The following is a 16,499-nucleotide window of genomic DNA, read 5'->3' as shown; positions in this document are numbered from 1 at the left end:
GTACGCTTTCCGAAATGACTCGTTATACAGGACATTGAGTAATTCTCATAAATCGATCTATCAACAAGACTTCACTGTGATACCAACCCTAAATGAGAGTACCGTATATGTGGGAACCGAGCATTTCGATAGCGGTTAAGCTACAAATTGAAAATCGGTATCGATAGCTAAGCATGATCAGTCAGTACAATTCAATTTCATCGTAGTCTCGGATTTCTTCCTTTCTTATAGCCTTCTATATACAGTACAGTACTCACGATGACAAGCTGATAATTGAGGTTTTTGACTATATCTACCTTTCATTTCCTCTCTAATGCTGACTAAAAGTTGTTGATAACTTTGATTCGGATATTTAGTCAAAGCTGCGATGAAAGCCTAAAAACATCAATCAAGCTATATCAGCGCTGCATTATAAAACTTGATTTGAGAATAAGTAAGCAATAAGTGAGAAAATCATATCAGTTAACTCACATAAGACATTGCCCCAGTAGCTTTTCCAGCTTCTTCAGTATCGGCACTCTACGGTATTGAATAGCTCATATATATTAGCTAAACCTTTAAAACGAATAGAAGATAACAGTTATATCGATCGATAAAACCAGCTCACAGTTTGATCATCTTTACATCCTGACCATTGTATAATATCAGCAGGACTAGTTTTAGTTTTTTTATTCTTTTCTGAAGTTTGTTTTGCATCAAAAACACTTTTTGCTGCACCAAATAAACTTTTCATTATTCCATCTGTATCACCTTTTAATATATCCATTCCAGTACCTAATAATCCTTCTTTTGCTTCAGTAAGTAAATCAGGTTCTTTAATTTTACCTTCGGTTGAATACTAAAAAGGTTAAATTAGATCAAATCCTTTTTCATATTTGTTTGGAAGAAAATCGGATAAACAAGCAATTACTCACGACAAAAGGTTAATCCATTACAGTACCTGAATGACAAGAATCAAAGATTGCGGTAAGTCTACAACCTGCAGGAAGGGGTTTGACAACTATATCATGTCTAACAGCCAAGTGTAAGTGAAGTTTTAACAGTATATTCAGTACAGCAAGCTCACACTGTCATTAAGAGTCAAAAACGATGACGTTAGCTGTAAGTCACCATCATTCGTTGTGGACGGAACTCACTATCGTCATCAATGATCAAACCTGCAGTCTCGTAGTCAACTGGGCAAATCGCTAACACAAAAATGATGTAAGCTTATCCGCTGTGTTGATCGTGTCTTAGCTTACCTTCATCGTCTCCATCACCTTCATCTCCATCAAGATCTTCAGTTTGTGTACCATGACCGGAGCTATGTACATTTAACAACATGATACATACAAAAGTGTATTGTCTTGAACTTACTAATGAAGGAATAAAGCATCATCCCTTTGAGCACCTTGAACTAACCATTTCATTCCCTTGATGATATTGTCTCTGGTTGGCATAGTTCTTGGATCATTGGAATCATCGGTGAGAATGACGATATCAGCTGGTCTATATCCGTATCGTTCACAAATGAATTTCTGAACATTATGAACATCGTTGATACATCCTGATAATTCTGCTGAGGTGCCAAAGTAATTGATTCCGATCTGCAAGTGGATCTAGTCAGTAAAGGAGAAAATCGAATAGAATTCGAGCCTAATGTGAAACTCACCAATAACGCTTTTCTAGTACCGTTACCTATATTGACGACATGAATCCAAAGTTAGCTAACCGAAGTATCAAGATTTCCCATAAACATCTACGTACATCTTGAATACTCAAAGAACGGTTGAGCAACTTCCCCAGTTTGTGGATCAGCAAAAGTAGGTCCATAATGTTGTTGGTGTGGTTGACCATCATCATCACCTCTATATTGAGTACCATAAGGAGGTTGATCTGCTTGATATTGTTGTTGGGGAACATATCCGGCGGCGCTGCAACGCGAAATACTAATTAGATCTTGCTATCCACCTTGATTATTATCAAAGATACCCACGTAGGATAGTAATCATTAGGTGTAGATCCAGGTGGAGGAACGTAATTGTATTGATCGGCTCCCATACCTCTGTGACTGAAGGGATTGATTGCTGTTAGTGACTCATTATCATTTACATATTATCGAGAGGAGATGAACTCACTCGCCACCTTGATAACCTTGATCGTATCCACCATATTGCTGAGCAGTTTGTTGATGTTGACCGAGACCACCAAGAACCCTACAGGTATCGGTGTAAGCCATAAGCATTGTGACACATACACGAAAAGTCAACTTACATAGCACCAAAAGCACCAGCTACGCCAGAAGCAATATTGACGGATGAGGTGTCATCTTGTGATGTATATTCGCCACTGGTGTAAGAACTGCTCTATATCGTCAATATTGATCATAATGGTCGAAATCAGAAAGTTCGAAGATTTCATATGAACGATATGATGAACGAATCTGCAACATTTGGATAAGAGTATCCCACTCACGGTTCATCAATCGCTCTCCTATCATAATCACCAGAATCTTGTCTTTCATATCTTTCATCTCTTTCTCCTCTCTCATCCTCGTATTTCTCTTCATCATCTGATGAATCACTACTTGAACTATCTGATCTACTTCTACTAGATCTACTTTGATAACTATCTTCATGTCTACTATCTTGTCTGTATGAAGATTCCCTTTCTTCTGAATATTCTTCTCTACTCCCTCCATCATTATAATATTCTCCTTCGTATTCGTCTGCTGACATTATTTAATCGTTATACTTTTTTGTCGTTGAGATATGCTTGAGTTAATCAATATTCTCAATGTAGTTAGGATTGAGTAAATAACGGTAAGTTGTACAGTAGAGAGATAAACTATAAGTAAGAAAGGATAAGCATAAAAAGATGTATATTGCATTGCAAACAGTACATGTTATGACTACGTGGATAGGGCAAGCATGCTGTACGAGGACCTTTAGTATGTTTGATTTGATTTGATGTGAATATATTGTATGTCATGTTGAATGATTTCCTGTTGTTTCGTTCTTTGTTTCGTCCTTTTGTCCCTTTCATGTGTGATCCATGCACTTTATTTGATCGCCATGACGTGTTTTTATAGTAGGTATATAGGATTCATCCATGAACAACGTCGTAACAACCCATTTGTCAGGAAATCATGTTCTTCTATGATTCTATGATTGAACATGATGTATAAGGAAATTAGAAAGTGATCTAGATGATGCAAGAGTTTTATATCCCCATTTGTACCAATTTAGCGCACTTTGATGTCAGATGTTGCAGTCGGGATACGCTGCTTTCGCCTCAGTTTCATTTTGACAGCTGATGAAAGGTTGCTGGAAGACGATGAGAATATTCTAGGCAGCTCGTGAACGATATTTAGTACGAGTACTGTATATAGATCACTTGAATGCAGTTTGCATAACTAACCTTTTTCACCTTTAAATTCGATACTTTAATTTATCGGGTGGTGATTTGACATTACGTCATCGACGAATTTGACATCTTACAGTGGTGGTGGTGGTGGAGTTGATCACCGTTGTTGTTGTTGACACCTCTTGTAATAAGTAGTTCTCATCATATGTTTCAATGTCATTTACTCATTATCAATAATCATCTACCGCTAAACACTTCACTAAATCCCCCGTCTTTTAATCTGTAAGAAAGACCTCAAGTCGTGGAATCTTCAAGATGTCAAGTTACGATGCGACTCCAGATGAGATCATTACCCCTTCTCAATTTAAGGAATCGATGAAGTTGGTTAGATTGCAGATCGCTATACCCATCTCAGGTGAGTCCAGCCATTATTCATCTCAGCTTGCGAAGGAATAGCTGATAAAGATATCATGTTCTACAGTGCTCGTCGCCATGGGAGCGAACATTGTTTGCGCTTTGGCTATCAAGCCAGGATTGTGTGAGTTATTGTTTCTTGGTGATAACAGTGGGGAACACAGCTGATATCAAACGACAATTGACTAGCTGGTATAAATGCCTTATTTCCTACTCTTTTATCACCCAATGCTACTATGGTAGGTATATATTGGGCTTTGTTATATCTTTTACAAGGTAAGCGAAACCTCATTGAACCGTTCGCTTAGGGTGGAGAGCTAATCAGTTCTTGGCAATATAGTTGGTTTCTGTTTGGTTCTTCTATTAGTCAGAAAAGATGTTACAAAGGTGAGTTGAAGATTTCTCATCAAGATTATCATTCTTTTGTGAAATACGTATTGATCTTGTGTATCTATTCCAGGAAACACTTATCAATGGTGTAGGCTTAAGATTTGCGATCTCCAATTGGTTACAAGCAACTTGGGCTGTGTTTTTCGTAAGTTGCACTTTCCCTTTCAGCTGATGGTCTGTCTATAATCAATGCAATATAACTAATACTCCACTGATCCTGCATAGACTCTTCAATTCTTTTGGGGAGCTGAAATCGTACTTTTGTTGAATGTGCTTTTACTGTAAGTCCTGCCTTTTTCATCTAGGTAATCTAGAATTTCTTGCTAATTTTCATATACCTCATCTAGTTTATCAATCCACATCACGTTATTATATTACCCAGTCACGCTTAAAAGACCAATCGATGCTGTATTCATTCATGCTCCAATGACGATGTTTTTAGCTATTCTTTTCCAATTAGATTGGTTACATAATGGATTTGTTGCTTTAGGATGGTTTATCAAGGAAGAAACTGCAAGAGAGAAATATACTTGGCAAGCTGTTGGTGCTGTAGCTGCTGTTAATATTATTGCTGCTGTTTGGGCTGGTATCAAGAGGTTGTAGTGAGTCTGCTGTGTTTGAAACTCCCTCTATACTACAACACTCGAAAAGTGAATTTATATCTGTGATTTATACTGATACACATGCTGCCTTATAGTCTACTTACCGCAGCCAGTATCTACCTATTGTTCACACTCTTATTCTCCTCACCAAGATCAAATCCAACTTTACCAACCACAGCTTTACCCAAACCTACACCTTTACTCGTCACATTAATCATATGTTTAGTTCTTCATCCTATCGCTTTAGTGGCCGGTGTAGCTTGGCAAAGAACAAGAGAAAGAGAAGGTAGAATTAGATTAGAAGAAGAAGTTGAAAGAGCAGAAAGAGATGAAATTGAAGCTGAAAGAGAAGCTAGAGTAAGACGGGGATAAATATCTGAAAGAGGATGATAGTACCCTTCATTTCGATAAAGGATAATATTTTAGTATAATACACGAATGTATTGGTTAGTCTTTTTACCCTTCTATCGTGAAACACCATAGTTTGCCCACTATGAGTTTTCTTCGACGTTTTCTGCATATTAGACGATATTTACGAACTACAAAATCAATCAAACGTTCCAATAATGAATATAAGCTTCATTTTATTCTACTAAATTGTCTACTACATACAATCATCGCCACCACTCGCCGCTTCTTCACTTGTATCATCGAGTTCTTCAGATGGTTCAGTCTAAGAACTGGAAAACAGCATTCGGTAGACCCTAACATGCCAAGGAGCGGTAGCTCTTTGTGCTCTATACTGTCTCATATCTTCAACGGTCAACCAAGATTTTCTACCTGTATCTAAATCAATCTCATGTGCTTTTTTAGGTAAAGTTCTCTTCCAAACGTAACCAATGATATAGAAACCTATCATGATTGGCATAGCTAAATAAGCCAAGAAGAAAGATTGGGCTCTTTCACCTGCATTCTCGACTCCACCAAGTGGGAATAAACCCTATAATCAAGGTTCAGCAAATTGAGTCTATCAACTGAGAGCAGATAATGATGGACAAGTACTTACAATATAGAATTGCGCGATCAAGATGATTACGATTAACGATGCACCCAACCAAGAACCGTAAACACCACCTAAAGCAGTAAAAGGTAATTCTTCAACTGAATGACCTTGAACTTTCCAAGCTTTTCTAAATCTGATATGGGTGATACAGATTGAAAACCAAGTGATCAATGTTGATAAACCCGATAAAGCAACTAACCAATCGAAGACTTGTGATCCAACATCAGCACAATTGATATATGCTATAGGTGATAAAGCTAATATGGCGATCAGAGACCATAATGGTCTACCTGATTTATCAATGTAAGTGAAGAGTTTAGGTGCATAATGAGTTTCAGCTAATGCTGTTAGAGTTCTTGATCCAGCGTAAACACATGATAAACCAATTGATAAGACTGAAATACAGATTGTGATGTTGATGAGGTGATTCATACCCTTAATTCTAGCTCGATCCATAATAATGACAAATGGTGAGATGTCTGAACCACTACCGTTGAAAAGATCTGGATCATCTGATCGAATAGTGAGACCAACAATAGTAAGGGAAGTAACATAGATGAGTGTGATACGCCAAAAGGTATTTTTGACAGCTGATGGCATGGTCCTTCGAGGGTTAGGTGTTTCAGTGGCAGCGAGACCGACAAGTTCGGTTCTGAAAAATGGTGAGTCAAGTCAGCTACCTATCCAACAGCCATCTTTAAACTCTCGCTTACCCTGCGAAAGAGAAAGCAGCAGTGACGAATACCGCGCAAACACCTTTGAAACCATTTGGGAAAGCTCCGGGTGGTTCATGCCAAAGTCTTGCACCTTGATAGGTGTCGAAATCACCGCCTACAAAATCGGGTGTCAATCATCAGCGGATTATTTCGAGACATCAGCATTAAAACAATTACTCACCTGAAGGTCCACCACCACAGATACAGACAATACCAATGATAATATAGACCACGACTACGAGCAATTTAAGACAGGAGGACCAGAATTCTTCCTCAGCGTAACCTAATGTACCGAATCCAGCAGCTATAATGATTATTATCATAAAGATTGTAATCCATGCAGCTAGTGGTACTTTATCGGTCTGAGAAATAGATGTATCAGTTAGGACAAGTATTTTAATTATTGGTATCCAGCTAGCTTACCCAATATTGAACAGTGGATCCAGCGACAGTGATTTCAAGAGGTAAAGTGACAGCCCATTGGAAAACATAGACCTATATACACGGTATTAGTAAAATTCAATGAGAAATATTCTAAATCTCTAAACTTACCCATCCCATAGCAAAAGCAAAACTCGGATCGACCATTCGTGCAGCCAAGGTATAGAAACCACCAGAAACAGGATAAATAATTGCCATTTCACCCAAAGCTTGAGTTACGTTGATAAGCATAATACCTGGGTAACACCCAAACATCGGTTAGTCAGATCACCGCCACTACTGATACTGTTGGGAACATTCAAGGTAAACTCACCCATAATGATCCAAGCTAATAGGATACCAGCTGGTCCACCACTAGCCAAAGCATTTCCACTTCCCACGAATAAACCTGTACCGATAGAACCACCTGCCATATGTGTTGGGTTAGCCAAATTTCCAACAAATCATCATTAGAATCTAGATGATGACTTGACCACGACTTACCAACAGCAATCATTTGAAGATGTCTAGGTTTCATCTTTTGTTGTAAAAGTGGATTATCATGTTGTAAAAATTCAGGTGGAATATCACCATGAGCAACTAAACCTCTTGTTGTACCTGGAGCTCTCTTGAAAGATTCTAAACTCCAACCTAATCTTGTTAAAGTACTTTCTTTACTTGGATCATAAAATGTATCTTGTGCTGGATCAACAGACACTCCATATCCAGGTTCTACAGCTCCCACTTCATGTTTACCATTCACTCCTCCACCATTATGTCCTTTCTTCTCAACATCGTTATAATGATTATTACTGTCATCCAAAGACATCTTAGCTTGTTTTGTATCCTAACGATAGAATACAGAAAAACATTGAAGAGAAAGAAAAGAGACAGGGGATCGAGTCTTCGAGTGTAAAGTACTGATATGTATATTCCTATGGATATCATACATGGTTTCTTATCGTGTGACTCTCTATATGCACCATAGTAGGGATAAACCGGGAATAACCAAAGGAAGACTTGCTAATCCCAAAAGGATGGATATTCGTTATCTCTTCTGCTTTGTTACCCATAAAAGCTTGTTTCAATATGCTACCTTTGATTGGTTGGATGTGAAGTCTTAGCGCCAAAGATTGCCAAGCTCATGCTACACATGTGGAGTCAATTTGTTGCTCATTATGATTTTATCTTTCAACCCCCTGATCCTTTTTCAAGAAGAATTGCGCCCTTCTTTCAGATAGGTAAAACAGAGATTACATAGTCACATAACACTTTTGCTATCTTGGCGCCGTTAGAATTTGTTGGATGTGATATCGAATGACTTTAGTGAAACAAGCTGCGCACTTGAAGACGCACGATATGTTGGAATGCTAATACTATCAAGGGCTGGATAAGAGAACAAGCTTATCAGTAGTAGTGAATAGCAAAGAGCTAGTAAGTTTATTCAGCCGGAAACTATAAAACCTGTGTCACCGCGTGGAGCCAGTCCGTGCGTTGTCTTGGCATCAAAATGGAATGAAAAACAATGACATCACATCAATCAGAAAACCTGGTACTGTATATGATAGATAATAGATAATAGATAAGAAGTACAGCGGTCTTACACCGAATGTGGTAGATAAAGAGAGTATCTCAACAATCATTGTGATTCCGGATTTTGCGGGAAGAAACTCTCTTCTTGATGCTTGATGTTTCGATACACGCGTTCACATGTTCTCATCTCTTGGCTGGATAAACTTGGCGTTTCGTAGGTTAGTCCCGCTCTTGGCCATGTTCTTCTGATGTCCTACTTCTAGATACAGTATCGTGATACCATTGTTTGGCTTACATATGTGCATCTTTGCATGACAACCAAAAATATCATCATTTTCATCTTGATAAATCTTGACAAGGGTGATAAAGCAATCCACGTAAGGATTCTACATACAGTACAAATAGTTTCATTCTCTTTCTCTTTACCGAGGATACTGTCGTTACTACTCGGTTTTTCATCTCGTAAATATCTCAAACCTTTCCTTTGGTTCTTTCGATTTCTTCAGATGTTATTTCCATTCTCCTGAAATCAGTTTCTTTTTTGGTGTCATCAAGATCTCTGAAAAACACAAAATTGGCTATTGATGCTGCTAAATTGGCAACTCCGATACCCACGCTGTAGAGATCACAAAGATTCTTATTAGCTGAGTGTTTGATAGAATAGTTGAAAAACTTACAAAACCCAAGTTATATGAGGATCTTTAAAAGCTGGTGTACAAATCAACAGTATCGCTCTAGAGATGGCACTTGTGAAGAATACACAAGCAATGATCGTACCCTTCATTCTAGGTGGAGTCATTGTATATGCCATTTCATAACCTAGCGTAGTTATAGAATATTTAGCAAAATAGTTTCAGAATCTCATGAAAAATGGTTAGACTTACATGAGACACTGATAAAAATGCCACCCAGTGGTTGAAGAATGAAAGGGATTGCGACAAGCCATGCGGTCTATAAGAATGATGTATTGGCTTGGAACACCAATGACAGAATGAGTAAAATACTTACCAAAGGTGAAACTCCGGTTCCAACATTACAATCAGTCGCCTGATAACCGCATGGACTGGTTTTGTAAACTCGCCATTGTAATACTGCTGCTATAGCATTGAGGATAGCACCGATGAAGAAACCAACAGAAACTGCAGAGTGAATAAGGTTAGTAACTTTGTTGAGCATTCAAGATCAGTCCACTCACTTCGTCTAATATATCCAAAGTTGATACCCATCTTACGCAAAAATGGATAAAGAACATATGTGTAAACAGGAATAGCGCAGACAGTAGCAATAGGGTTAAAGTTATTGAGGATATCATCTGAAGAAAGAGGGAATTCAAATTGTTAGGATTCGAGTCAAACATTTGGAAAAGGTATAACTCACTAGGTAACCCATTTGTGGTCATGGAACCAGCCATATTAGTTAAAATTGAATCTGTTCCACCATCTGCAAGGTACCAAGCAGGAAGGAAAATGAAAACTCTTATAGCTTTTAGGGTAGATTTGACTTCGTCCACAAATTGATCATCGAAAGAAATCCAACCTTGTTTATGTTTACTCGCTAATTCTTCATATTCACCACTTGACCTAAGATTGGTAGGTTTGATACTTTCCCATGCATCACCAAATCCTTTCAAACCTTTACTTCTCTTGATGACTAATCCAATGACTTTAAATGCATCCCCGACTGATGATCCAGAAGGTGGATAATGAGTAATTTTCTTTTTAACCCATAACAGTGAAAGTGGTTGAAGTAGGAAACAGATACCGGGAAGCATGCTATATATAATAATGAGTCAGCAGACTGCATCGTGCGATCGAGCAGCGGAACTTTGGAAAGAAATAACCTACAAAGAAAGCCAGAATCCAATACGTTTTTCTGTATATGAAGTTGCGATTGAAAAAAAGGCACCGACATTTCCAGCCCAATAGTAGAGTAAAAGCATTTTTTCAACGGTAACTCCAGGATCCTCAATAACTTTTTCACCAGATGGAAGAGTTTTGACAGTTTGACGTTTGACCGTAGATTGATCAGCAATCAATGGTGCGACACTAGATGTGCTACTTTAGCCTTCCCCTCCGATATTCATATTCGTTCATATTATTACTCACCTTGGCTTAATAAATCCTGAACCGAAGGACAAACAGATCATACCGATAACAAAAGGTATGATAGCGTGACCACTATGTATTACACTGGGGATAGAAGCTATAAACGAAAACCTATGTCAGTCTGGTATCTATGTCAACTTGTATCAAACCAACTCACCAATAACCAACATCATATGTGATGCGAAACCAATGGTAATTCCAATCCAGAGACCCCTATATCTACCAAGTTTGACATCCGCAAGATACCCACCTAGAAGTGGTGTACAAAAAACCAAAAATTGAAAAGTGATGGTAAGTGCTGTAGCAGTTTGAAGACCCATGTTTAACGCTCCGGCTGATTGTTGTGTACCTTTAGGTGGTGCTCCCTGAATGATAAGTCAGATTAGTCAAGGTCTTCTCGAAAGATGATATATAGAAACTACACATACAGCACCATTTCCACCTTCAGGTAAAGGCCTTTGAATGAAATTTTGGAAGACTCCCGTGACACCATAATAAGAAGCGTAGTTTGCAGCTTCAACCATACACAAAGCATAACCTGCTGCGTTGACTTTTCCAGGTACTTTACGAAGACTTGCTTTTTCTTCTTCAGTTGGTGCGTCTACATCGTATTCTTCTTCCACAGCTCCTTCACCATCAGTATCAAGCGCTACACTCTTCACATTAACATCTACCTTTCTATCTGAATGTTTATCTATAACAGGATCTTCGGTTAAGATGTGATTCGCATCTTGTCCTGTTAGAGTGAAGTTTCCAATTAATTCTGCGTCTTTAGCAGCTATCACAAGTAATCAGCTTTTGTATCTATTTACATCTTCGAAGTAACATATCCTGACGTACCCATAGTGGAATGCTTATACGAAGCTATGATTATTATCTTTGTGAAGAAGGGGAAAATCGGTTTTCCCCAATTTCAGTTGACTTCTATACTTATGTCTTATGGTGATGCCATTCCCCCCTATCTTTCTTATCTTCAGATACACTACACTGCTTATCACCACCTTCTATCTGACTATTCCGAGTATCCATGAATCATATTCTTACGGTCCGAAGACAGTTGAGTATCCAGCTGAAGATTCCGTCATGAATACTGACTTTTTTAATTTAACATATCAAAGCCTTTCAACCAAATGCGCTATCAAGCGATTCTAAGCGCAAGGCACTGCGATATACCTCGGGTTAAAATGGGTTAACGGCGCAGAGATCTCATCCTCCTTATCGAATTGTCACGGGGCTTATCTTCTTGTCAAGCTTAAAAGTAGAAAATAACCTTGAATAGCCTTCTCTTGATTCGCTGGAACATAATGAAGACCGGAGAACAGTATAACTAATTCAGGAAAGAAGAGAGATCAAAAAAACGAAATGACGGTAAGCGGTGATATTAAAATCATCGGGGTCTTCATAACCCGACATGACGGGAATTGCGCTTAACATCGCTAAGGGTAATAAACCAGAGAGAATATCATCAAATGGGTCGTTGTTGTTATCATTCCAATCATGTGATATCGCATCTTAGCACTAAATGATCCATCGGTGAAAACCGATAGCCAAACTTAAAGAGGGTGAAGGTGGGTCATAATGAGAGAGAAGGTGGATGGTAAACAGGATATAAGATATGTGAATGGTTGTGAATCACAGAATAAATATGGGGCAAGAAAGATCATTCGTCACTTATCTTTCCTCTATACCTATAAGTTTTACCTACCCTAATACCTTGAATATCTCTTGAAGTGAAATCAATCATTACACTATGGCACACTTGACATCGCATCATACATTACCACCATTCCCAGATGATATAGAAACAGCACCATTGGTTTCCGTATCATTTTCAAAATTAGAAAATAACGATGATCAAGCATCTGAAGATTTCTTCAAAGCATCAAAAGAATTAGGTTTCTTCTATTTAGATTTCTTGGGATCAGAATTAGGTGAAACCATCGTAAAAGAAGCTGAACAATTGAATAAAGTTCAAAAAGAGTTCTTTGCTTTACCCAATGAAGTGAAAGATGTTTATGGTAGACCACATCTTCATCCATTCTACGCTTATAGATATACAGAAACTGAAGGTAAAGATGAAAATGGTCAACAATTAAGAAACGCGAATTACAATGTAAGTGCTTTGTGGAATACGCAAATTCAATTTTTTCATGGCTGACAAAGGTAACTAATATCAGTTACGAAAAGATGATATACTTGGACAATGTGAAAGATTAGCATGTCATCAATTAATACTCGAACATCAAGAATTGTTTGAGAAATATGTTAGACATTGTCGAGCTGCGGTGAATGTTTTATTGTCACATCTGAATAAACAATTAGAACTACCTGAAGGTACACTACTAAATTTACATCGTATTGAAGAACGTTCAGGTGATCATGTTAGATTTACACAAAATTTACCACATGAATTTAATGAAGATCGAGCACGTAGAGCTGAACATACAGATTTTGGAAGTTTGACAGTATTATTTAATTGGTTAGGTGGTTTACAGATTCGTAAACCAAACACAGAAGATGATTGGGTTTATGTTAAACCTATACCTGGATCATGTATTGTAAATTTAGGTGATGCAATGGTTAAATTTACTGCAGGTATTTTGAGATCAAATATACATAGAGTCGTTCCAGCTCCTTCAACTCAATCACATTTAACAAGAAATTCTTTAGTTTTCTTTACTAGACCAGAAGATAAAGTGATACTCAAAAGATTAAAAGGTGGTATTATAGATAAACAACCTAGATCAAATGAAAATGAAGATGATGAAGAAGAAATGACAAGTCATGAATGGATTATGAAAAGAGGTACAGGTCAATTACCAGGTATTTTTACCTCAAAAGGTTTCGAAGGTAGAACATATGATGCTCCTGCACATATCGCTCCATCTGTTAGTATCCCAGCGTAGTTGGTGTAAAATCCTGTATATTCATTCACTTATTGACTAAGTACATCAACGGATCTTGGGTCGCTATCGTCGCAGCGATTTGACAGGTTCCATTCGTGTTGTAGATTCCTTTGCATCACTTGAAAGAGAGTAATTCACATAACTTGTAGCAGCTATTGCTGTAAATGGAACGAATATTCGTTCCTGTTCTGGCTCTTGGGGGGGTTAGAGCCCTTCTATCCTCAGCACCCTAAAATCGAAATCCCTCAGCCCTGAAAACGTGAAAGTGATGTTTTGAATCTTGTTTCTTTTTTTTGCTGGAATATGACGTTTGTGAAAGAGCAGACACAAAAACCAGGTAAAAACAGAGAAAAGATCGACTGCGAAATGCACAAGGTGTGTATACAACTGCCGCAGTTAGATCAAGTAGAGATGCACTAAGATATATTTAGTAACACCCGTAGTTCTGTTTGTCTCAGAATGTATCTTTTTTTCCCTTTTGTGAATGTAGATGCGCAGATTTCGCAATGGTAGCGCAATATAGATAGACCGGTATAACGAAAACAACTGCTGTCATTGTTATTATGCCTTCTTTACCTATAACAACATCATCAAAATCCAAATCCATATCTTCATTTAACAATATTTCAACAACCAGAAGAAACCCACAATTACATCTTGATCTCAGTGCACCTATCTTTACACCATCTTCGACAAATTATCTAAGTACAACATCTCCGGTCAATCATTTCCGATTACGTTCACCTTCACCTTCGAAAGACGATTCAGACGAACTACTGCCCACACCCAACAGTCTAGCATTACCTTCACCAAGTAATCCATTTGCATACGAATTCACACCTTCCCCCATAGAATCACCTTTGATAGCAGGATACAGCAATCATAGGGTTAGAAAGTGGATTAGAAGAAGAATGATGAAGAGGAATTTTCAGCCGACACCTTTAGGTTATGGAATTTTATTGATATTAACAATAACGATATTATATACATTCAATTCATCTTCAAACGATGAAAGATCTAGAATACCTTCCGGTTGGAGATCCAAAACATCGTCATTAGAAGAGATACCATATCAGGATTCAGCCAATATAGTAGAGGAACTTGATGAAGAATTAGAAATTGATCAACCTACTTTACCCTCATTACCTTCAATATACTCCAATTATTTCCCTTCTTTATCACTACCGTCGACTTTTCTGAGTAATCCAGAATATTATAAATTAGCAATCAAATTAAATGATTTCTTACATAGACCAATATTAAACCACGAAGAAGCAAAAGAGAAAAATTATAATGGGTGTCCGAGAGAATTAAGTGATAAACTAGTGAATCCAGATCAATACAACGGTGATGCACAATTCTGGATTGAAACTGTAGATCAACAAGAAATCGTTAAAAGAAGATATGATATTGTTAGGTGGATAACAGAGAGAATTGAAAAAGGTGAAAAAGTGATAGGTAAAAAAGATGGTTTAACAGGTAAAGGTAGAGGAATCGTTTTGACTGGTGGTAACCAGGTGAGTAGGCATAGTCGATTTACCATCTCGTAGAGATGCAATAGCAATCGCCCGACGATATGCTTCATCTCCCTTTGCGTGTCACTCTCGGTTCTCTCAGTGTAGCTAATCTCCCAGTCTTTCACAGGACACCACCCTTCGAACCATTACTGCTATAAAACACCTCCGACGCTTGAAGGTCACCCTGCCAATCGAAGTTTTCCACTATTCTGACGAGCTAACAGATGGAAATCAAAGAAACGAGATTGAGGCTCTAGGTGCTACTTTACGAGAAGCAAAGGGTTTGGAAAAGGTAGAGGGAGTTTGGAAGGTGAGTCAAGCAGACACCGTATAATCGGAAATATAGCTGATTTAATATTCACGACCTGCGTCCTTGCAATCAGAATTGGCAAGTGAGTGCTCAGACTGTAGCAGTAAAGCTGTCCATAAAAACCGTTATCCGTGTTGATAATTATGCCTTTCTGTCACAGATAAAAGGTTTAGCTCTAGTCCAATCCTCCTTCCGTGAAATCCTTTATCTCGATTCCGACAATGTTCCATTACGTTCACCTGTACATCTGTTTGATTCACCTGTATATAAGGATAATGGAAGAGCAGTCTTTTGGCCTGATCTATCAAAAGATCATCCAGATAATGCAATTTGGAGAATCGTCGGTGATGAATGTTCATTGGATTTATGGACTTTCGAATCAGGTCAAATTATAATCGATAAATCAGGTAATAATGGTCTAAATTTAGTTTCTTTGATCATCGCAAGTGGTATGATGAATGAAAGAGATTTTTGGTTTAAAATGTGTGGGGGTGATAAAGATACTTTTAGATGGGCTTTTAGGATTTTAGATAATGATTTCGGTATCTCACCCAGATGGATGAGTGCTTTAGGTATAAAGAACGGTTATGAAGGTGACAGGTTCTGCGGACAGTGAGTTTGATGTATTTAGACAGCGTGGAAGGTCGAAGTTTCCTTAACACATGGTGAGTTCATACTGATAGTGTTTATTATCCCAGCTCGGTTCTACAATACGATTTAGACACACCGCAAGGTTTCACTAGACCCCCTCCTCTTTTTGTGCACTCGTAAGTTGAGCACCGCCCTACATCATCGTTGTCCATCCAGTGTTTATCCATTTGAGAACCCTTACTGATGATTTGCCTTTCAGTAACCTGCTCAAACATCTAGGAAGTAGTGGACTAGGTAAAGGAAGTCTATTTACACAGATAGTAAGTGGAATTGGCCCGTGCTTTGTTAGTAACCGAGCTAACCTCCTTGCACTCGCAGCGGCGAATGTCGAATGATTACACACACAACCCATCTCTGAATTACGCTCACTCATGGGTCTACATAGGGGAAGCTAGAGGGATGTGTCTTGATTTAGATTGGCATAATCACACACCGGATGAAATCAAAACCAATGAATGGCCTGAAACGATTGGAGTGTATGAAGAAGAAGGTGGTGTATTCGATGGATTCGAGGATAGTTGGTTCGACGAAGGTGGTAGGATTGGTGGTTGGTAAATTAGGTTTTGGTAAAGACACGAAACGAACGA

At 38.2% G+C, this 16,499-nt stretch overlaps 7 protein-coding genes across 7 annotated transcripts; 3 read left to right on the top strand and 4 right to left on the bottom strand.

Moving 5' to 3' along the window:
* Positions 1–135: 135 nt before the first annotated feature.
* On the bottom strand, positions 136–766 carry L201_000014 (uncharacterized protein; the record flags this gene model as incomplete). The annotated part of the gene is made up of 4 exons (XM_066215823.1): positions 136–167; positions 258–375; positions 472–519; positions 608–766. The coding sequence occupies 4 exons, from the start codon at positions 764–766 to the stop codon at positions 136–138; spliced, it is 357 nt and encodes a 118-aa protein (XP_066071920.1).
* A 55-nt stretch (positions 767–821) lies between these two features.
* Positions 822–2,717, bottom strand: L201_000013 (uncharacterized protein; the record flags this gene model as incomplete). The annotated part of the gene is made up of 11 exons (XM_066215822.1): positions 822–838; positions 915–940; positions 1,133–1,187; positions 1,242–1,303; positions 1,357–1,586; positions 1,652–1,677; positions 1,747–1,913; positions 1,976–2,050; positions 2,118–2,195; positions 2,254–2,340; positions 2,455–2,717. The coding sequence occupies 11 exons, from the start codon at positions 2,715–2,717 to the stop codon at positions 822–824; spliced, it is 1,086 nt and encodes a 361-aa protein (XP_066071919.1).
* A 943-nt stretch (positions 2,718–3,660) lies between these two features.
* L201_000012 (uncharacterized protein) lies at positions 3,661–5,123 on the top strand (the record flags this gene model as incomplete). The annotated part of the gene is made up of 8 exons (XM_066215821.1): positions 3,661–3,760; positions 3,827–3,883; positions 3,949–4,035; positions 4,100–4,146; positions 4,220–4,294; positions 4,375–4,430; positions 4,497–4,751; positions 4,847–5,123. The coding sequence occupies 8 exons, from the start codon at positions 3,661–3,663 to the stop codon at positions 5,121–5,123; spliced, it is 954 nt and encodes a 317-aa protein (XP_066071918.1).
* Positions 5,124–5,424: 301 nt separating this feature from the next.
* Positions 5,425–7,719, bottom strand: L201_000011 (uncharacterized protein; the record flags this gene model as incomplete). Its single annotated transcript, XM_066215820.1, has 8 exons — positions 5,425–5,691; positions 5,758–6,406; positions 6,468–6,585; positions 6,652–6,832; positions 6,894–6,965; positions 7,023–7,147; positions 7,225–7,317; positions 7,395–7,719. The coding sequence occupies 8 exons, from the start codon at positions 7,717–7,719 to the stop codon at positions 5,425–5,427; spliced, it is 1,830 nt and encodes a 609-aa protein (XP_066071917.1).
* Positions 7,720–8,894: 1,175 nt separating this feature from the next.
* L201_000010 (uncharacterized protein) lies at positions 8,895–11,372 on the bottom strand (the record flags this gene model as incomplete). The annotated part of the gene is made up of 11 exons (XM_066215819.1): positions 8,895–9,039; positions 9,101–9,242; positions 9,308–9,374; positions 9,432–9,562; positions 9,619–9,735; positions 9,801–10,195; positions 10,268–10,468; positions 10,529–10,625; positions 10,686–10,893; positions 10,957–11,306; positions 11,369–11,372. 11 exons carry the CDS (start codon positions 11,370–11,372, stop codon positions 8,895–8,897), a joined length of 1,857 nt encoding a protein of 618 aa, XP_066071916.1.
* A 906-nt stretch (positions 11,373–12,278) lies between these two features.
* On the top strand, positions 12,279–13,434 carry L201_000009 (uncharacterized protein; the record flags this gene model as incomplete). Its single annotated transcript, XM_066215818.1, has 2 exons — positions 12,279–12,641; positions 12,706–13,434. The coding sequence occupies 2 exons, from the start codon at positions 12,279–12,281 to the stop codon at positions 13,432–13,434; spliced, it is 1,092 nt and encodes a 363-aa protein (XP_066071915.1).
* A 563-nt stretch (positions 13,435–13,997) lies between these two features.
* On the top strand, positions 13,998–16,467 carry L201_000008 (uncharacterized protein; the record flags this gene model as incomplete). Its single annotated transcript, XM_066215817.1, has 7 exons — positions 13,998–14,951; positions 15,079–15,261; positions 15,335–15,343; positions 15,422–15,873; positions 15,960–16,028; positions 16,112–16,172; positions 16,231–16,467. 7 exons carry the CDS (start codon positions 13,998–14,000, stop codon positions 16,465–16,467), a joined length of 1,965 nt encoding a protein of 654 aa, XP_066071914.1.
* Between the last annotated feature and the right edge of the window lie 32 nt (positions 16,468–16,499).

This window comes from Kwoniella dendrophila, chromosome 1 (assembly GCF_036810415.1).
Source record: "Kwoniella dendrophila CBS 6074 chromosome 1, complete sequence".
Lineage (NCBI taxonomy): Eukaryota > Fungi > Basidiomycota > Tremellomycetes > Tremellales > Cryptococcaceae > Kwoniella > Kwoniella dendrophila.
The sequence above is the reverse complement of the archived record's forward strand: the minus strand, read 5'-3'. Positions and strand labels throughout refer to the sequence as shown.